This window comes from Castor canadensis, chromosome 2 (genome assembly GCF_047511655.1).
Source record: "Castor canadensis chromosome 2, mCasCan1.hap1v2, whole genome shotgun sequence".
NCBI lineage: Eukaryota > Metazoa > Chordata > Mammalia > Rodentia > Castoridae > Castor > Castor canadensis.
Window position 1 is genome coordinate 22,621,839 of NC_133387.1, and position 16,419 is coordinate 22,638,257.

The 16,419-nt window shown below is 47.2% G+C and overlaps 1 protein-coding gene across 3 annotated transcripts in view; it reads left to right on the forward strand.

Moving 5' to 3' along the window:
- The window catches only part of Plxna4 (plexin A4), a 416,968-nt gene that overhangs the window by 326,593 nt on the left and 73,956 nt on the right, over positions 1–16,419 (forward strand). For all 3 annotated transcript variants that reach the window (XR_012444270.1, XM_074062846.1, XM_074062859.1), the window contains exon 10: positions 9,966–10,166. Coding sequence is in view for 2 of the 3 variants with exons in the window: in XM_074062846.1 (XP_073918947.1) it covers positions 9,966–10,166 (201 nt within the window). In the remaining variant the exon portion in view is untranslated. The remainder of the gene's footprint in view (positions 1–9,965; positions 10,167–16,419) is intronic.

Sequence of the window (16,419 nt, forward strand, 5' to 3'; positions counted from 1 at the left end):
AAAAACAATCTTGTGTTTGAATGTGAGAGGAAAGATGGGAGAACCACACCTGGTTCATGGGGTCCCCAAGAACAGAGGGGATGTGACTGAATTGTGTGTAGCCACCAAGGCCAAATTCCATTCTTCCAAGACCCTGATGGCTGAGCAAGAGGTCACAGGAGGGAGTGGATAGTAACAGATTTAAGAGCAAAGGGCAGGGATTTAAGGGTGTCATAGAGTAGAGAATGATCCTGATTTGGGGGTGCAAAGGGAGCAACCAAGAAAGAAACAGCAGAAATCAAAACAATTAAATGAATAGATGCTTTTGTAATCTCCCCAGTAGCTTGAATGTTTTTTATCTCACTTTTTTTTCTTTGGGTCTCTCCACACATAAAACCCCTGCTTGATACACCACTCTGAAAAGCTCGAAAGAGGCTGGAAGTCACTTTGTGTCAGCTTCTAGAAAGTTCCTGGCAGGCCTCAGATGGAACCAAGAAGAGACCCTCTCCCTGTGCAGTGGGGAGCTGGCTGGCGGGAAGTGGCTGCTGATTCCTAGTCAGAGAAAGGGAAGAAAATGGTTACATCTTGACTTTCAGTTAGGAGTGTGTCTCTCCTGAGTACATGTCAGTTCTCTGTTTTTCTCTAACAAAGATGAGACAGATCTAGAGGTAACCGGAGAGGTGTGATTCAGATAGCTAGCATGCCCACCCTTGGCATGAAGAGCTGGCAAAAGCCGCATAGCTTTGTTAACCCAGCTGGGACTTTATCTTGGGGACAGGAGTAGACGGGTGGGTTGACCCTCCAAAGCTAGGGGTCAGGGCCCCAGGAAGCATCCTCTCTAGTTCCAATCTGAAATATGCAAGTAACTTGATAAAAGCTGGACAAAATGGCTTTCAGCCTCTCTCCAGCTTTGCAGACTGGTGTATCTGACAGAAGCTTCATGTGTGGAGAGGCCCAAGACTAAAATGAAAGCAAAAAAAAATTAAGCTACCTGATGACTGGCAAGGGACCCTCATCATTTAATTACCTTGAAGGAGGTCTGCAATTTCAGCTCTTTCTTGTTCACTCCTCTTATCCCAAGTTTCTTTCTTTTAAATGCTTCAAAGGAACTTGCACCTGCTGCTCAGAAAGAGGGAAAAAAGAATCAGAAGAGAACAAAACAAGAGCCCACCATGTTTCCCTGCACAGTGCAGGAATCCCTATAGGAAGTCATGTCCTCAAGTACCCAGACTGCAAGCTGGACACAGCACCCCACCTCAGCCTGGCTTTGTGAACTCTTGACTAACTGTAGCCATTTTGGGTCAGTAAAAGGAGGTTATTGTCTTCAGAACTCAAGACAAAGTTCTGTATGCTGATAGAAGCATAGCAGTATTTTAAAATATCCTTAGAGGTTTTTTTTTTTTCTTCTGTTTTTGGACAGAGATAGTAGCAGGAGTAAAGGATAACAAAGAAAATGTCACAATTAAAAGGTGATTTTATGGAAGACCCCAGACAATCATTCTCTCTCCATTCCAGAGGAAGAACTTCTTCATAGCATGATACGCCAAGGTTTTGCCGTTGTGTTAATAAACTTTCTGTTACTGTAACAAATACCCAAGATAAATCCATTTAAAAAGAAGAAAGGTTGATTTTGGCTCACAGTTTTGGATGTTTTGGTTAAGCAGACCCATTCCTTTCAGAACTGGTGCGAGGCAGCCCTTAATGGTGGTGGGGAATACATGGTTGAGCAAAGGAGCATGGTCAGAAAGTAGAGAAAGAGAGAGAGAAAGAGAGAGAGAAGCATCAAGGGCATGACCCCAACAACCTAAGACCTCCTGCTAGGCCCCACCTCTCAAAGTTTCCACTGCTACATCCCAATTGTCCCAACTGTGCCGAGCTGGGGAATAAGCGTTTAATACTTGGCCTTTGGGAGACATTCCAGGTGCAAACTATAGAAGCTCATTACTTTGATATTTCCCACATGCACTGAGGTTTAAAGGTACAAGAGATCTGTAGATTTGATTTTATAGTTCCATAAAACAAGACCATTGGTCTATATGATCTCCAAATTTCAGCAATTAGAAGTAGAGACAAGCTGGAAAGCTTGAAGAGAAAACCATGCCCCAGAGGGTTCATGCAGGGTGAAAGCTTAGAGTTCAAAGTTATACCTAATGGAGTGACTCAGACAGCCTCAGGGCCTGCAGCTTCTCTGGACATCCAGGTCCAGACCCACCCTCTTAGAATGCAGGTGACACCCAGTCTTCAGTGATTCTTCTCAAAGTCCTTGGGTTCTCATTTCTCTTTACCCTTCAAGTAGAGGGATATACACAGAGTCCTTTTGTTAGCAAGGATTGAGGCTGCCAGGTGGTTTTTCATCTATCCATCACCATCTCTTATCCCCAGGAATGCTTTCATCTGTGTGTCTTCCAGTTTCAACACTGGCTTTGTTGACTATACCAGGGATGTTGAATTACATCTTTTTTTCTTTTTGCTAAACAAAGAGCATGTTCAGGTGAAGTTATTGGTCTGGAATGGAGAACTGGTGGATCATTGTTGTTATATGAACAGCAAGTATTCCAGCATAATTACAATTATTAGAAACAGAATGCCCAAGAACATATGTTGTTTATAGTAACTGTATTCCAGTTACAAGGACTGATTTTGTTTCAGCAAATGATGGCATTATGATAACATCCTTTGACCCTCAGATCAGCTGCCAGACCCTGGGCACCAAATAGAAAGGGTGGGGAGAGGTGAGGTGAAACTGAAGAGGGGTAGCAGTGTCTTCCTGCTCTCAGGCCTGTTCTCCCATGGGTCCACTGAGGCTTACTGCCATCCCCGAGAATGGTCTTTTCCTGGGCAGCCATTAACATGGTCAGAGGAGCCACTAGTCCCTGTGGGGCTTTGGACTTCCTGGCTCCTCTATAGTCCCACCTGAACCACCCTATCTGATCCACATACTCATTCTGGTTCTGATTCTTGGGGAACAAAGATGAACTTCTGTGGAAAAACAAATCCATTGACCAGAGTTGGTCCTTGGTGGATTATGTTGCTGTTATTTCTCATCTAGACTGAAAAGCAAAGTGAGTTGCTGCTGCTGAATCTAAATTATCCAGGCAGCAAGCTGAATGGGTTTTGCTAGGAGAGCCATGCGTATCTGGCCCACAGGTGTACAAGCTCAGAGAGGAGGTGCCCAGCAACACTTCTCCTCTTGAAGTTCAACCAGCATGCCTCCTCCAAAGAACAGTTGTGGGATCAGAGGAGGAGAAGAGAATTCTATTTGATTTGTAAAGCTGTGCTAGAAAAGGTTCTCCCACCATCTCCTCCTTCCCCAACTTCTCTGAGATGTCCAGAGCCAGGACAGACATCATGAAGTCTAGTGTCCAAAGGGTCAAGTTAGCTCTTGGACTGCAGAACTGGAAGGGAACCCCCCTGGACTAGTACTTGCCCCTGGTGCTCAAATAAACTACATCCCCTGAGACAGGGGCAGGCCAAGGGCATTTATACCCAGCTAGACTCTGGAGGGAAATCAGGGCAAGGCCCCCAATCAGTGATTCTGCTTCCCTTCATGCAGGAGAGCCATTCCTGAGCTCCACAGGAATAAAACCACCCCTGCCATGCCCTTCACCCTCCTTTGAGAAATCAAAGCCAAACCCAGCTGAAGAACTTACTTCTGACCCATGTGCACCGCCTCCCTTTTGGGTATTCAATTACTGGGTTGCCATTTCTCCAGACAACTGCACTTTCCATCAATCTTCTCTGCCCCTCCCCCTAGGGTTATGGATATTTCCTTTCTGTATTATTACTTCGCTCTCTCCATAAACCAGCCCATCGTAGATCACATTAATGGCATTATAAACTTGGGGAACAGCAAGAAAATATATGGTGCATTACATTTTTGTATTGTGCACCATGGGTCTGAGAAGGTGAGTATAAATTTAGGTGTTGGTTAGGGCTAGGATTGGCTCCTCTTTGAGGCCATGTGGGGAGAAAAAGTGTGACCTGCAAATCACTTATTCCTTAGCTAGCCCCAGGAACTACTGTCCCCTAGAGCTTTGCATTCCCCCAGTTTTGCTGTAACAACTAGGAGAATGAGAGCTCTCATCTTGTAAACACACAGAGGCTGTAAATTTACAGGCCTCCCCCGACACCCCACCCCAGGCAGCACTAGCCCTGAAGGTGGCCCTTTTCTCTCCCAGCCCAGCAGTAATATCCCCTTGTTCAATTATTTAAATATGCAATGAAACCTCATCTAGAGCAGCCACAGACATGCTGGACATGGTAGATGGAAAGGCGTCTCTCTTGCTTTCATATTTTGGCTTTTGTGTTCCTTCTCTCTGCAATTAGCAGTGCTATCTTCATTATGTGTGCATTAAAGTGGAGATCAAAATATGCATGGGGCTGGACTGTTAACCTGGAGTTAGCTGGATCCTCCTCCTGAATTCCAAGCCATTAGATGTTTGCTGGTGCCTCAAGCCACCATCCCTCCTCACTCTCAGTCTGTTCTTACAACTGCAGAATATAGCCACAGGCAAAACAGCCTCCAAGGGAGATTCGTTCTTATTGCATGCATCTGTCTCCAAAGAATCTTGTTAAATACAGGTGTTTTTCATCCTCCAAGAACTGGCCCTTTCAGGTGATAGTTCAGAGAAATATCTGCTTTGAAAAGAGAAGGGCAGTATGATTTGGAGGAAATCTGTATGGGGCTAGATAATCATCACTGGATAAAAATCAAACGATCAGATAAAAATATTGTGTTCGTCCTCAGTGTGAATACTGAGTGATGTCACTGCTATTTGAATCACTGAAATATGGGGGAGTGATCATATATGATGTGCTATGAAAAAAGTAGCCCATGGGAAAATTTGTGTAAGCGAGGGAGGTAGTAGAATGTACACTGGATTGAATCTCTAAATTGAGTTAATCGTGTTAATTAGAATCATAACACTCAGGCAAGCTGCCTACCATAGACAGAACCATTCAATAGGACCATGGCAGGCTGAAAAGTACCAATTATTAAAATACTTCCCCTACTGATAGGCAGATAGCCACTTTCAGGTGGCCTACCTCCAGCACGAAGTTCTCTACCACTCTACCTCAAGCACTCATTCAGCTGACTGGTATTTTGACTACCACACTTCAAACTAACTGAGCAGATATTCTTATTTTCATTTTAGAGATGGGAAACTGAGCTAAGGAAAGATTATATAGAAATAATGTATCCTAGGTCATCTATTGGATTAATAATAGAACTGGGACTAATAGGAAAATAAGCTATTCTCTGTACTCCACAAAAATGACCATATGTGTGCTCATTTTTCCCACAAGCTATTCTCCAATCCTCTACAAATATAGAGGATTGGAGAATACATTGTAGGCTGGGTAGCCTACAATTCAGTTCAATTATGTCACTATCTATCTGGAGTTAGTGTCAGATCCTGCAAGTTAAAGAGTTCAGTCCCAAAGACTGCCCCCACTTCAAGTCAATGTCACAGTTCTGATATTTCACAAGTAACTTTGAACAGCCAACCTAGCTATATATCAGGGCTTCCCACAGCCCCCTCTTCAAGTTTGATCATTTGTTATAATAGGTCACAAAACTTAAGGAAACACATTCCCTGGGCTTATTATAAAAGATATAATAAAGGATACAGATGAACAGCTATATGAAACAGTGTCTACACCAAAATAAGAGGGAAGGTGCAGAGCTTCCATGCCTGCTCCAGGCATAACCCCTTCCCAGCACCTCTGTCTCTTCACCAACTAAGAAGCTCTCGGAACCCCTTCATTTAGGATTTTTATGGAGAGTTCTTAACTCTGGCAATTGGTGATTGAACCCAATCATCAGCTACTCTCTCTTCCCCAGAGAATGGGGAAGATCCTCTAATCACATAGTTGGTTTTTCTGGCAACCAGCCTCCATCTTCCAAGAGGCAGCTCAATAACATAAACTCTGGTATGGCTGAAATGGGCTTATTATGAATAACAAAAAAAAGTTTGGATCACCCCAATCATTCCTAGGGTTTTTAAAAACTCTCTGCCAGGAACCAGGGACAAAGACCAAATATATATTTATTACTATGTCACAATATCCCAGGGACCATAAAAGTCATCTAACCCAAAAAAACCTCTTCATGTCATGTGTGAAGAGACCCAGAGGATTTGGGAGGCATGGCCAAGGCCACATGGGTAGCTAGCTAGCGAATCTCCTGTCTCAAAACACTTGGAGCATGCAAATGTGTGGATGTCATGGTGACTCAGGATGGTGATATCAGTGTCACCTCCCAGAACAAAGGACTTCCACCAGGAAAACCATGAGCAGGGATCCTTACCAGTGACCCCCCTCCCGTGTTCGGGCCACTTGAAGTGTTGGAAATTAGTCAGGCTCAACATACGATGTGAAGCCTCCTAGGCTTCATGTCAACTGAGAAGTGATAGGCTCATTCTGGAAAAGGTACAGAAGCAGGAACAAGGGAGATGGATCCTTCTGACATGAGGTGGAAATGAGGAACAGATGAGGAGGGACAGATCTATAGTCTGAGCTGGGAAAAGAGAAAGAACAAACATTTGTTGAATGCTTGCTCACTCTATGCCAGATACTTTTATATGTTAGTTCATGGAATCCCCAGAATGTGCCTTTGGAGGAAGAATTTTAATCCTCACTTACAGCTAGGCGAAGCAGTGATAAGAGCACTTTTGATGATGCTGAAAGTAACAGGAGGAAGACAACTTGCTCTCACAGCTCTGTGATTCCCCAGCCAAGGTCTCTCCAGTTCAAGAACCTCAAAAGTTTTAGGACCCAGGTCTGGGGGAGTGGGGCTGAGTCCTTGGATCCTGAAACAGGGGCCTCAGGCAAGAGTCATGGAGGAGTGTGGACATTTCCCTGAATTTTCCCATGAGTTTCAGGTCTGTAGGTGGTTTTACACCTGGAATCTCAGGTCAGAATCTAGAATGATGGGGTGGAAGGAAGGGGCAGGGTAGTGGAGACAGTCCCTTCATGCCTTGTTGCCTAAGGGAAAATTACCATTTTACATTTCAATTAAGAGTGTACCAGGGTCAATCAGCAGCACAGCTAGAGGAAAATATACCAAACCAAGCCCTGGGCCTCTCCAATTATTATTAATGAACTTAGTCTCAGAGCTGTCAACCTTTTTATATGCAAACTAGGCCTTTATGGGGCCACAGTTAATCAGGACTCAGAATTCTCCTAACAAGCCTCAGTGAAAGTCTTACAGGGGACAACTGAGAGAGGCTTTTGCTCCTGCCCATCTCCTAGATAATGTGTTCCAGCAACCAAGTAGGGTTCCAGTCCAGCTTAGCAGGTGTTCACTGCTCTGACTTGGGAGATCCTCAATGACCAACCACCCTACCCTGAGGTAGTGCTGCACACCTGTGAGAACCTGTGAAGTAGGAGGCGTTCCTTAGATTGGTCAAAGGACCCTTGGATTGCAGGGGCCCTCGGTGCATGATTGGGCTACAGCATTGGGGAAGGAGGTCGGGTGAGAGGTATCAGTGCTTCCTGGCTTCCTTTCCAAGTGCCTCACTGACTCAGATCCCTAGAGGGAGAGCTACCTAGGACTTGGACAGAGGGAGGGGTAGAATCAGGACAACTGGCCTGAGGCCCTATGACTGTCCCTGATACTCCAGCATCACACACTTCCGGCTTTAGTCCAAGCATCAACCTTTCCACAAAATTGCTCCTCTCATCTATGTGTCCCACATTCCCACCTTGCCAGAGCAAGATAGGTAACAGCAGAAGGGGGCACAAGAAGCCACTAACACTCCCCATATGGATACTTCAGGGTTCCCACAGATCCACCTCTTCAGAGCCACGGGGCACCTACAAGGTCAAGGCCAAGGCTGTGGTATGCGTTCTTGGACTCTGCTCCCCATGCTGGCCTGCCTCCAAGTTGTTGTCTTTTGCTTTTCTTGCTTTTAATTGTGACAAGATAAACATAGGATAAAATTTGCCATTTTACCCATTTGTAAGGGTATGGTTCCATGACGTTAAGTGCCCTCACACTGTTGTGGAACCATGCCCAGCTGCCCATTAAAATTCTCTTCATCCCTGCCTTCCCACATTCAGACACCACTAGTCTCCTTTTTGTGTCTCAGAGTTTGACTTCTCCAGAAACCTCATGTAAGTGGAATTTCACAGTATTTGCCTTCTTGTGACTGGCTTATGTCATTTAGCATAATGTCCTCAATGCTTATCCATATTTAAGACTTGTTAATATCCCATTGTATGGATATGCCATATTTCATTTATCTGTTTGTTTACCCATGGACACTTGGGGAGCCTCCACCTCTTGGCTGTTGTGAATAATGTTGCTGTGAACATTGGTGTACAAGGATGTGTTGAGTCCCTACTTTCAGCTCTTCTGGGGACTTCCCTAGGAGTGGAATTGCTAGATCTGCTGCTTTCCTTCTAACTGTTCTTCGGAGAAATCATTTGGGCATCCTAGAGAAGGGCAGGGGAATGGATGGGTTTAATGGGTCTGGGGTATCCCCCAAGTAAGGACCCACCGCTGGCCCATCTGTGCCTCACAGTCTCACCTCTCTGTCTCTGGCTTTGTCTCTCTCTCCCAGCTTCCCCGCTAGCTTTCTCTGTCACACTTTCTTTCCTGCTTCCTTGTCTCCTGCCTCTCTTTCCAACCTCACTTCTTATTGAGTGACCAGGAAGGAAGAAGGATGACTGCCCTAAGTCGTAGAATCATGACTGATAGACAGGGAAGTTGAGTCTCGGGAGGTGGGTATACTCAGGCTTCCATAAACCTATCAGAAGTTCGGTGGGTACCAGAGCTGGTTCAAGTCTTCCCCTCTAAAGACAGTCTAGTCATGGGGCAGCTCTCAGTGACAAAGGGAATTACTGCTTCGTATTTGCTTTGAGACGCAGCAGGCACCCAGCTGCATGGGACCTCTGGTCTGCATCTCCTATGATTTTCTTTCCACCTCCCATGCTGATGACCAGTGCTCAGGGGGAGAGGCCAGCAGCCTCTGCAGAGTCAGCAGTGAACCCTTGATAAAGCCTTCTCAGGAGGGAGGTGGGTTCCATGGTTTTGAAAGTTAACTTGCCCAGAGGCTAGCCGTCTTGGCATGTCCCAGACAGTGCCACAGAGAGAGGAACCTGCCCAGCAGAGGGGGTACCAGACCTGCTTGTGTCACAAAAGTCTCATTTCCTGCCCAGCCATCAGGTCCACAATACTGACCCTCCCACCCATTTCTGAGAACCCAGCAACACACCAGCTTCCACCTCTCAAATGAGCAGAACACCTGCCCACCTCCCCACCTCTTCCTGGGCAGAACTGATTATCTCAGGAAAAGGGGGCTTGGTGACTTGTCTCCTCCATCCCCAATGGCCCCTTGGGCCCATGTGGTTCCAGGGATAAGCGTGCCCTTAGCTGACATCTAGGAGCAGCTCAGTGGGTATCTGTTCCAAGGGGTATTTCTTTGAGGTCAGGCCATCCCCTGAGCTCAGTCAGAAACTTCTGGATTGAAAAGGTCACTGGAGCTTACTCCAGAACATTCCTGAGTGCCAGGCTCAGCCCGTGAGGCCCTCCAGCTGTGATCCAGATTTGTGTTGCAGTGGCAGAGCTGAGGCCCTGGCTTTTTTGCCTTTTTTTGGAGCTTCTCGTGATGCCTGGAACTTGGCAGGCAAAGGGGCCATCAGTCCCCAATTGAACAAAATGCCCAGAATGCAGGGTCAGTCTTCTGAGGAGGAAGGGTAACCAGGAAGGGGACTGGCATGTCAGAAAATCTGGAATGCAAGGAAAGCATTAGCATGAACCCAAAGATGCTGGGCGCCTCCTCCCTGAGGACTGGCCTCCAGCCAGTGACACCAGGACCTGGTATTTCTCAGCCCCTTTCCTTCCTCACAGAGCCAGGTAGGTACAGGAGGCCATCTGGGGATGCATCTGTGGAGCAGGCTAACATCAGGGTAAGGTTGGCAGAAGTTCCTGCCTCATGGGCTTTTCAGCTGCCCAACCTGACTGTGCCCTCTGTCCCCAGGACTGTCCCCAGCTACTTCGAGTGGACAAGATCCTAGTGCCTGTGGAGGTGATCAAGCCCATCACTCTGAAGGCCAAGAACCTCCCGCAGCCACAGTCTGGGCAGCGCGGCTACGAGTGTATCCTGAACATCCAGGGCAGTGAGCAGAGAGTGCCGGCCTTACGCTTCAACAGCTCCAGTGTGCAGTGCCAGAACACCTCTGTGAGTTGTCCCTGCTGGCCTTGTCACTGCCTGTCTCCTACAGCCCAGTCAGTCAGCTCAGCAGCGATCCCCTAACACCCACAGATCCACTCAGCTCCCAGCCAGCCTGCTTCCTTCCGCCCTGCCCTACTCATTCAGCCCCTTCAAGTCTGCCTTCCACAGCCTGTTGGGTTCTGAAGCCATGAAAAAGGCCACTCTGATTGAAGCCATGTTGTGATGAGGTTCATCCGTCCAAGACAAGGAGAAAAGGGCTATTGGGCCAGCCACAGTGTCATTGAGTCCTATTGCTGGCAGGTGTATTTGTAGGGAGTCAGGCTCCATGAGCATTCCTGTCTGTCCTCTTTACTGGGAGCCATTCTGGAAGACCCAGGCCCTGCCTTCCCACTGTGTCTGTCCTGAGTGCCCCACTGGAGTCCACCACCACCTTCAAACCTACACGGAGTCTGTGTCCCACAAAGAAGGTTTGGGGACAGACCAAGTATTGGCAAAGAAAACTGTTGATTATGTGGGAACTGGCCAGAAGTATGCTACTTATATCAGTTTAAACCACTCAATGTTTAAAAACTCCACAGTAAATCCAAGCTTCAACAGTGAGTGGTCAGCAGCCCCCAGGCTGCCAAAAATGTTCTACCTGGTTCCTAGGAAGCACACAGTGTCTCTAGCCATGTGTCCCCTTTCCTGTCCCCTTGCTCCTCTCCTTACCTTGCTACTTTCCAGATCTGGCCTCTCCCATTCTTTCTGGGCTCACTTCTCTGCACTCAGAAGACCAATATTAGACTTACTGACTCACAATGCTTTCAAGCTATGAGAAACCTTCAGGTTTCTTCATTGTGCAAAAGAGAAGATAGATGCCCAGAAGGGACAGATCCAGGTTTGTGGGGGTGAGGCTTATGCAACTTAGGGACCTTCTTTAAAATCAAAACATAATGAGAGTAAAATTACATTTTCAGACAGGCCTTAGCAGGGGCCCCAAAATAAGCACAGGCCCTGAAACTAAGGCTCTATTTGCTTCAGGTAACCTGTCCCTGTGCAGAAGATGAGTGACTTGTCCAAGCTCACACAATAGTGAGTATCAGGGCTGTTCCCATTCACCTTGCTAGTTGCTGTTGGGTACTTATAAGCAGTGATTATATTTGGCGATGTGCTGTGGGATCAGGAAAGTCTAAGACACATGACTTGGTGGAAACAGCTTTCCTGCAGAAAGTAGTCTGGGAGGAAGTAGAACTCAGAGAAGCCCATACCCTTGCCCAAGATCATTCAGCATTACAGAGACAGAACTGGTCCCTGATCTCACAGCCTCTGAAACCCCAGATACGTCTCCATAGCTTCTCATGTGCACCCTCCCCTACCACCACTATCACCACCACCTCACAGCCAGGCTATTTTTCAGATTTCTGCTGTGTTTTTCAGATTAAATCTGCAAACAAAGAGAATATTAAGCTCCCTGCTTCCTCATAAATCCTGAGGCCAAGCGGACCATCCCCAAGCACTTGGCTCAAGTAATTCTTAGCCAAACAAGAAGGTCCCAGTGGAAAGGAAGCCAGTGACCCACATTTGACTCAGCAGATACAGGTGGTGGTTTCAAACCATGGAGAAAAGCTGCTCCAGGAACCCAGGAGGCCTTGGGAGGGAGGAGAGAGTCTGTTGTCTCACCTCCTAGACAGAGGAGTGCAGATGTCACAAGTTGTCCCCTAGACCCTATGCCCGGCCTGACTGGGTTAAGCATACAAAGGTACCCAACATAATGACATGAGTGAGTCCTGTACACCCATTGGCCAAGAACCCCCTTCATGCCCTGGAGACTAACTTAGATTCCAAGAAGGTGGTTGGACCCCACTGCTGTTCTATCTACTGCTAGAATTGCAGCAGGTCATGTTGGAACTGTCCTCAGCATCCCCAAGGCCAACTACCAAAAGAGCCCTTAGGAGCATCAGGAGACTCCCAAATGTGGTGGTGAAGCCAGAGCCTCTGGAGGACAAGGGCACAAAGGGCATCTCAGCAGCCCAGGCGGGCAATCAGTCTCCTCCTCTGTGGTGGCCCCACACAGGTGTACGGTGCTAGCACCTGGTCAGGGAACAGGGACAGTGTGAACACCTGTCTGTCTGATGCTGAGTCTTCGGGGTTATAGAACTCAACAGGTCACACGACTCCTTACTGCAAAGTTTGCATCTGGAAACTTGATGCCCTAGGACCCAGCAGTCACTTCTGCTTCCAGCCCCAGGCCCAGGCCCAGTGCTCCTGAGTGCTGGGCTCAGGAACTTCCAGATCTGCTTCTAGGAGACCTGGACACACCCGAGGAGGATGGAGCCAGGCTGTAGCCACCAAGGACAGGACTTGGCTCACTCATGACCTGGAGAGGTACCTGCTGCTCTCTGTTCTCCTGAACTGGGAGTCAATCTGCAGCCTCTGTGCTGGGGCCCCCAGGTTGGGGCTCCCACAGCTCCTCAGCAGACTTTGTGTGATATTTTTATCTCAGTACCTCTAGTGACAGGACAGTTTGTTTCTCTACCATTTTAAGTATGAGACACTGAGGCAACCGGAGGCATACCCCAAAAGCAATAGGATCAAACAGAAGTCCCCTCCATCAGAGTCCACTGGAGGACTCAGCTCAGACTTTCCCCAGGTGCCTCTCTTTTAATGGGGGCGGAGGACCATTGTGATCCCAGGATAATGCCAGTCTCAGCCAGGATGCTGTGCCACCAAGTGACTTACTTTAAAAAATCCCCTTTAATCGGGGCAAGCTCCCCTTCACCATAGTTGTAGAAAACCCAGTATCATCTGGCAGAAATACACCTGGGAGAGTACATTCTTGGTCCTGTTAGCACAGGGCACTTATAGGCCCAGAGAGAATAAGTGGCCATCCTGAAGTCACACAGCAAGTAAGGTGCAAATTTAGAGTTTGAACTTGATTATATAAGCATATCTCCTAATCAAAGGTTAGGAAACAATATATAGCAATAGAGTCCTTTATACCAAGCTTTGGTGTTATCCCTGGGAGCAGGGTCAGCTCAGCTCAGACAGGATAGTGTCCAGAGATTGTTTTGTTTTCCAAATCCATAAGCAATCTGGAGTGGGGGAGGGGTATCTAACAGAGAACCTCTGGGAGGTTGGTGGTAGAGGTTAAAGGAGAGCTGAGGAAGAAGGGGCTGGACCTGTAGGTGGAATGACTTTAAGCACCACTGTTTGGGGACAGACCTGGGCCAATCCGGAGGGTGGGGGAGGGCAGTGGGAGGAGAGGAGGGCAGGTCACAAGCAGCCACAGAGGGGAGCCACCATGGGTATGCATGGCCTACTTTAGACCAAGGCTGCAGCAAAATGTCAAGTGCTACTACTAATATAGTATGCAGCCTCCTCTTGGGCTGGCAGCCACACGAGGAAGTGGGCCCCCTCCAAAGGGCATGGACGGGCAGGACTGGCTGCAGGGCTGGTCATGCAGGCCTGGAGTGCTAGGCCCAGCATTCAGGCTTCATGCTGGGCACTTCACCATGTGCAAAACAGAGATGGGGAGAATGTTGGGGAAAGATCTTGTCCCTGAAACACAGCTACAGTGTGCCCTCTGAAGTCTTAGATATGCATGCTGTGCCCAGATCAACTTTTTGTGCAAGGCTATGCTGTTTGTCCAAATGGCAGAACTTGTTAGCAAAATTCCTCAGAGCTCAGAACAAGGGAATGCTCAGAGGCAAGAATACCTCCCCTGCCTTAGAAGGAGAACACGCTGGGGTCACACCTCCCCTAGGTGATGGGTAAAGTCATCCATTAGCCCAGCACTGGTGTGGCAGACTTTAATTGAGATACTTAACCTCCTGGCCTCCAGGAGCCCGTAACCCTTCCTGGGCAACCCAGAGCTTTGTACAGATTAACTGCCTGCTGATTACACAGAGCTATATAAATGCTAAGTGGAGTGAGGGGGGGTGGCCTGGGCGATAGCAGGTCCAAATGGATCCTGCAGATGCAGGTCATCTAGAGGGGGATAGTCTCCAGAACACAGTGACTTCCCCAGAGACTCAAAGGGGTGGTGGGGAGCATGTGGGGTTAATGATTTCTATAGTATTTCATAGTTGTGATCCCAGAAATGGGAGTGAAAAAGAGAAAACAATGCCTGGTACATTTGATCCTTTAAGTCGTTTTTATTTTCAGTTTTCTTCAGAATAGAAAAATGCATGCACACATGTGCGTGCACTAGAACACATAAGCATTCTCGTATGCACACATCCCCATATGTACCAAGTGTCTGGCACATAGACACTCAATGCATAGTTGCTATTATTATTCCATATAAACATAAACACAGGCAACACAAATACAGTTTTGCAGAGCATTACCAGGTGTAGACACATAGATTAAAATGCACAATAATATTTGGGAGCTATGTGACAGGCACTGTGTTCAGAGCATTGCTTGCATTATGCCAGATCCTCTCAATTATCCTAGGTGTTTACTGTTTCCCACTTTACAAATGGAGAACCAGAAACTTGGGTCATTTGCTCATGTTCACACAGCTGATTACTGGCATAACCACGTCATGTCTATGTGTGTGCACACATTTATGGACACACAGGTCAAATCAGCAGGTGTGTAAGCCCATGCACAGGCAGAATGTTTTGCCTTCCTGTCAGGGGGATGGCAGAGGGACAAAAGGTCCCATTGATATCTGGCTAACTAACTCCTTCTAGTCATCACCTGCTGCTTCTACATTGGGACCTGGCCAGATCAGGTGAGGGACAAAGCTGGGCTCCAAGCCTAAGCTACCACAGCATCCCACCAAAGGCTAACCTGGTGCTCAGAGCTGCTTCCAGCCAGCCCTGCCACAGCCCTCCAACTGAGAGCCTGAGGCCTGACCACCTCTCCCCACTGGAGCCTTTGAAGTGGGAGAAAGGGAAGGAGGTCTGCAAGTATCCTAGCTCTTTCCTTCACACAAGGGAAGATACCTTTTCCTTCACAACTCTCCCTCACTGGGCCAACCGCTGCCTTCCTGCTTCTGGTAGACTGTGGAGATTTTCAGTCTTTAGCCAGAACCAGAACCACAGAAAGTCGAATTCAGCAGGTTTGGGATGGGGTCCTAGAATCTATACCTCTACCGTGACTCCAATGAATGGCCAGAGTGGGAAATGTTAGTGAAAAAAAAAAAAAAAAAACCTTGAACAACTTGGGGTGACCCAGCCTGACCCAGGTGCAGAGACTATCTCTAGGGAGCTGATTATAGTGACCCTCCCTTATCTTATCCACAATTTCACTTTCATGGTTTCGTTACCTATGGTTGACCACAGTCTGAAAATGCTCAATAGAAAATTCCAAAAATAATTCATAAGTTTTAGATTGCACACTTTTCTGCATAGTCCTCTCTCCATCTCACCCAGGATGTGACTCATGCCTTTGTCCGGTGTATCCACACTGTCTGCTACCTGTCTGTTAATCACTTGGTAACCCACTTAGTTATCAGGTTGACTGATAACCTAGTTATCACTTCTTGTGTTATTGAGAGAGAGAGACCACATGCACATACATTTTATTATAATACATTGTTATAATTGTTCTACTGTTGGTTATCATTGTTAATCTCTTACTGTGCCTAAGTTATAAATGAAACTTTATCACTGATGTATATAAATAGGGCTCAATGCTGCATCCCTCCTGGGTAAAAGGGGATGACTGTACCGAGTTATGCGATGATCAAAGGCTCTGCTGTTCTTTCTGCAGGTGAGGGGGCTTTGCTTTATTCTGTGGACCCAGCTAGCATCACTCACAGAGGAATTCTGTGAGTGTGAGAGGGGCACTGTAAACCACTTTATCACAGAGGAAAATACTCATTGTGGTTCCCTGGCTTGGGCATATGTTACCAGGGTATTAGTTGAAATTTTGGACACTAGGATAGAGCTCAAAGAAGCCCAAACACATCCTACTCACAGTGATGTTTAGGACATCACAGCACATTCACATTGGGACTCATTCTGTAACTCAGGGATTCAGGAAGATTTCCTAGACTGAGGATTACATGTGCTCCTTAGGAAAAGTCAACAAATGGGCTAGAGACCTATTCCTGCTCAGAGGCAGAAACACAGACCCCAGCTTGAGACTTTCCCCAGGCCCACCTTCCCAATGTCTGTGGCTTCTCCCTTGGTGAAGGTGTAGCCAGCTTGGAGGAGGAGAGACTCCTTCAATGACCTGCTTTCATGCCCATCAACACGCTGACAGTCCAGCCCCTCCAAACTTTGACTATGGGTTAAAAGAGTTGACTTTGCAAGTATGACTTCAA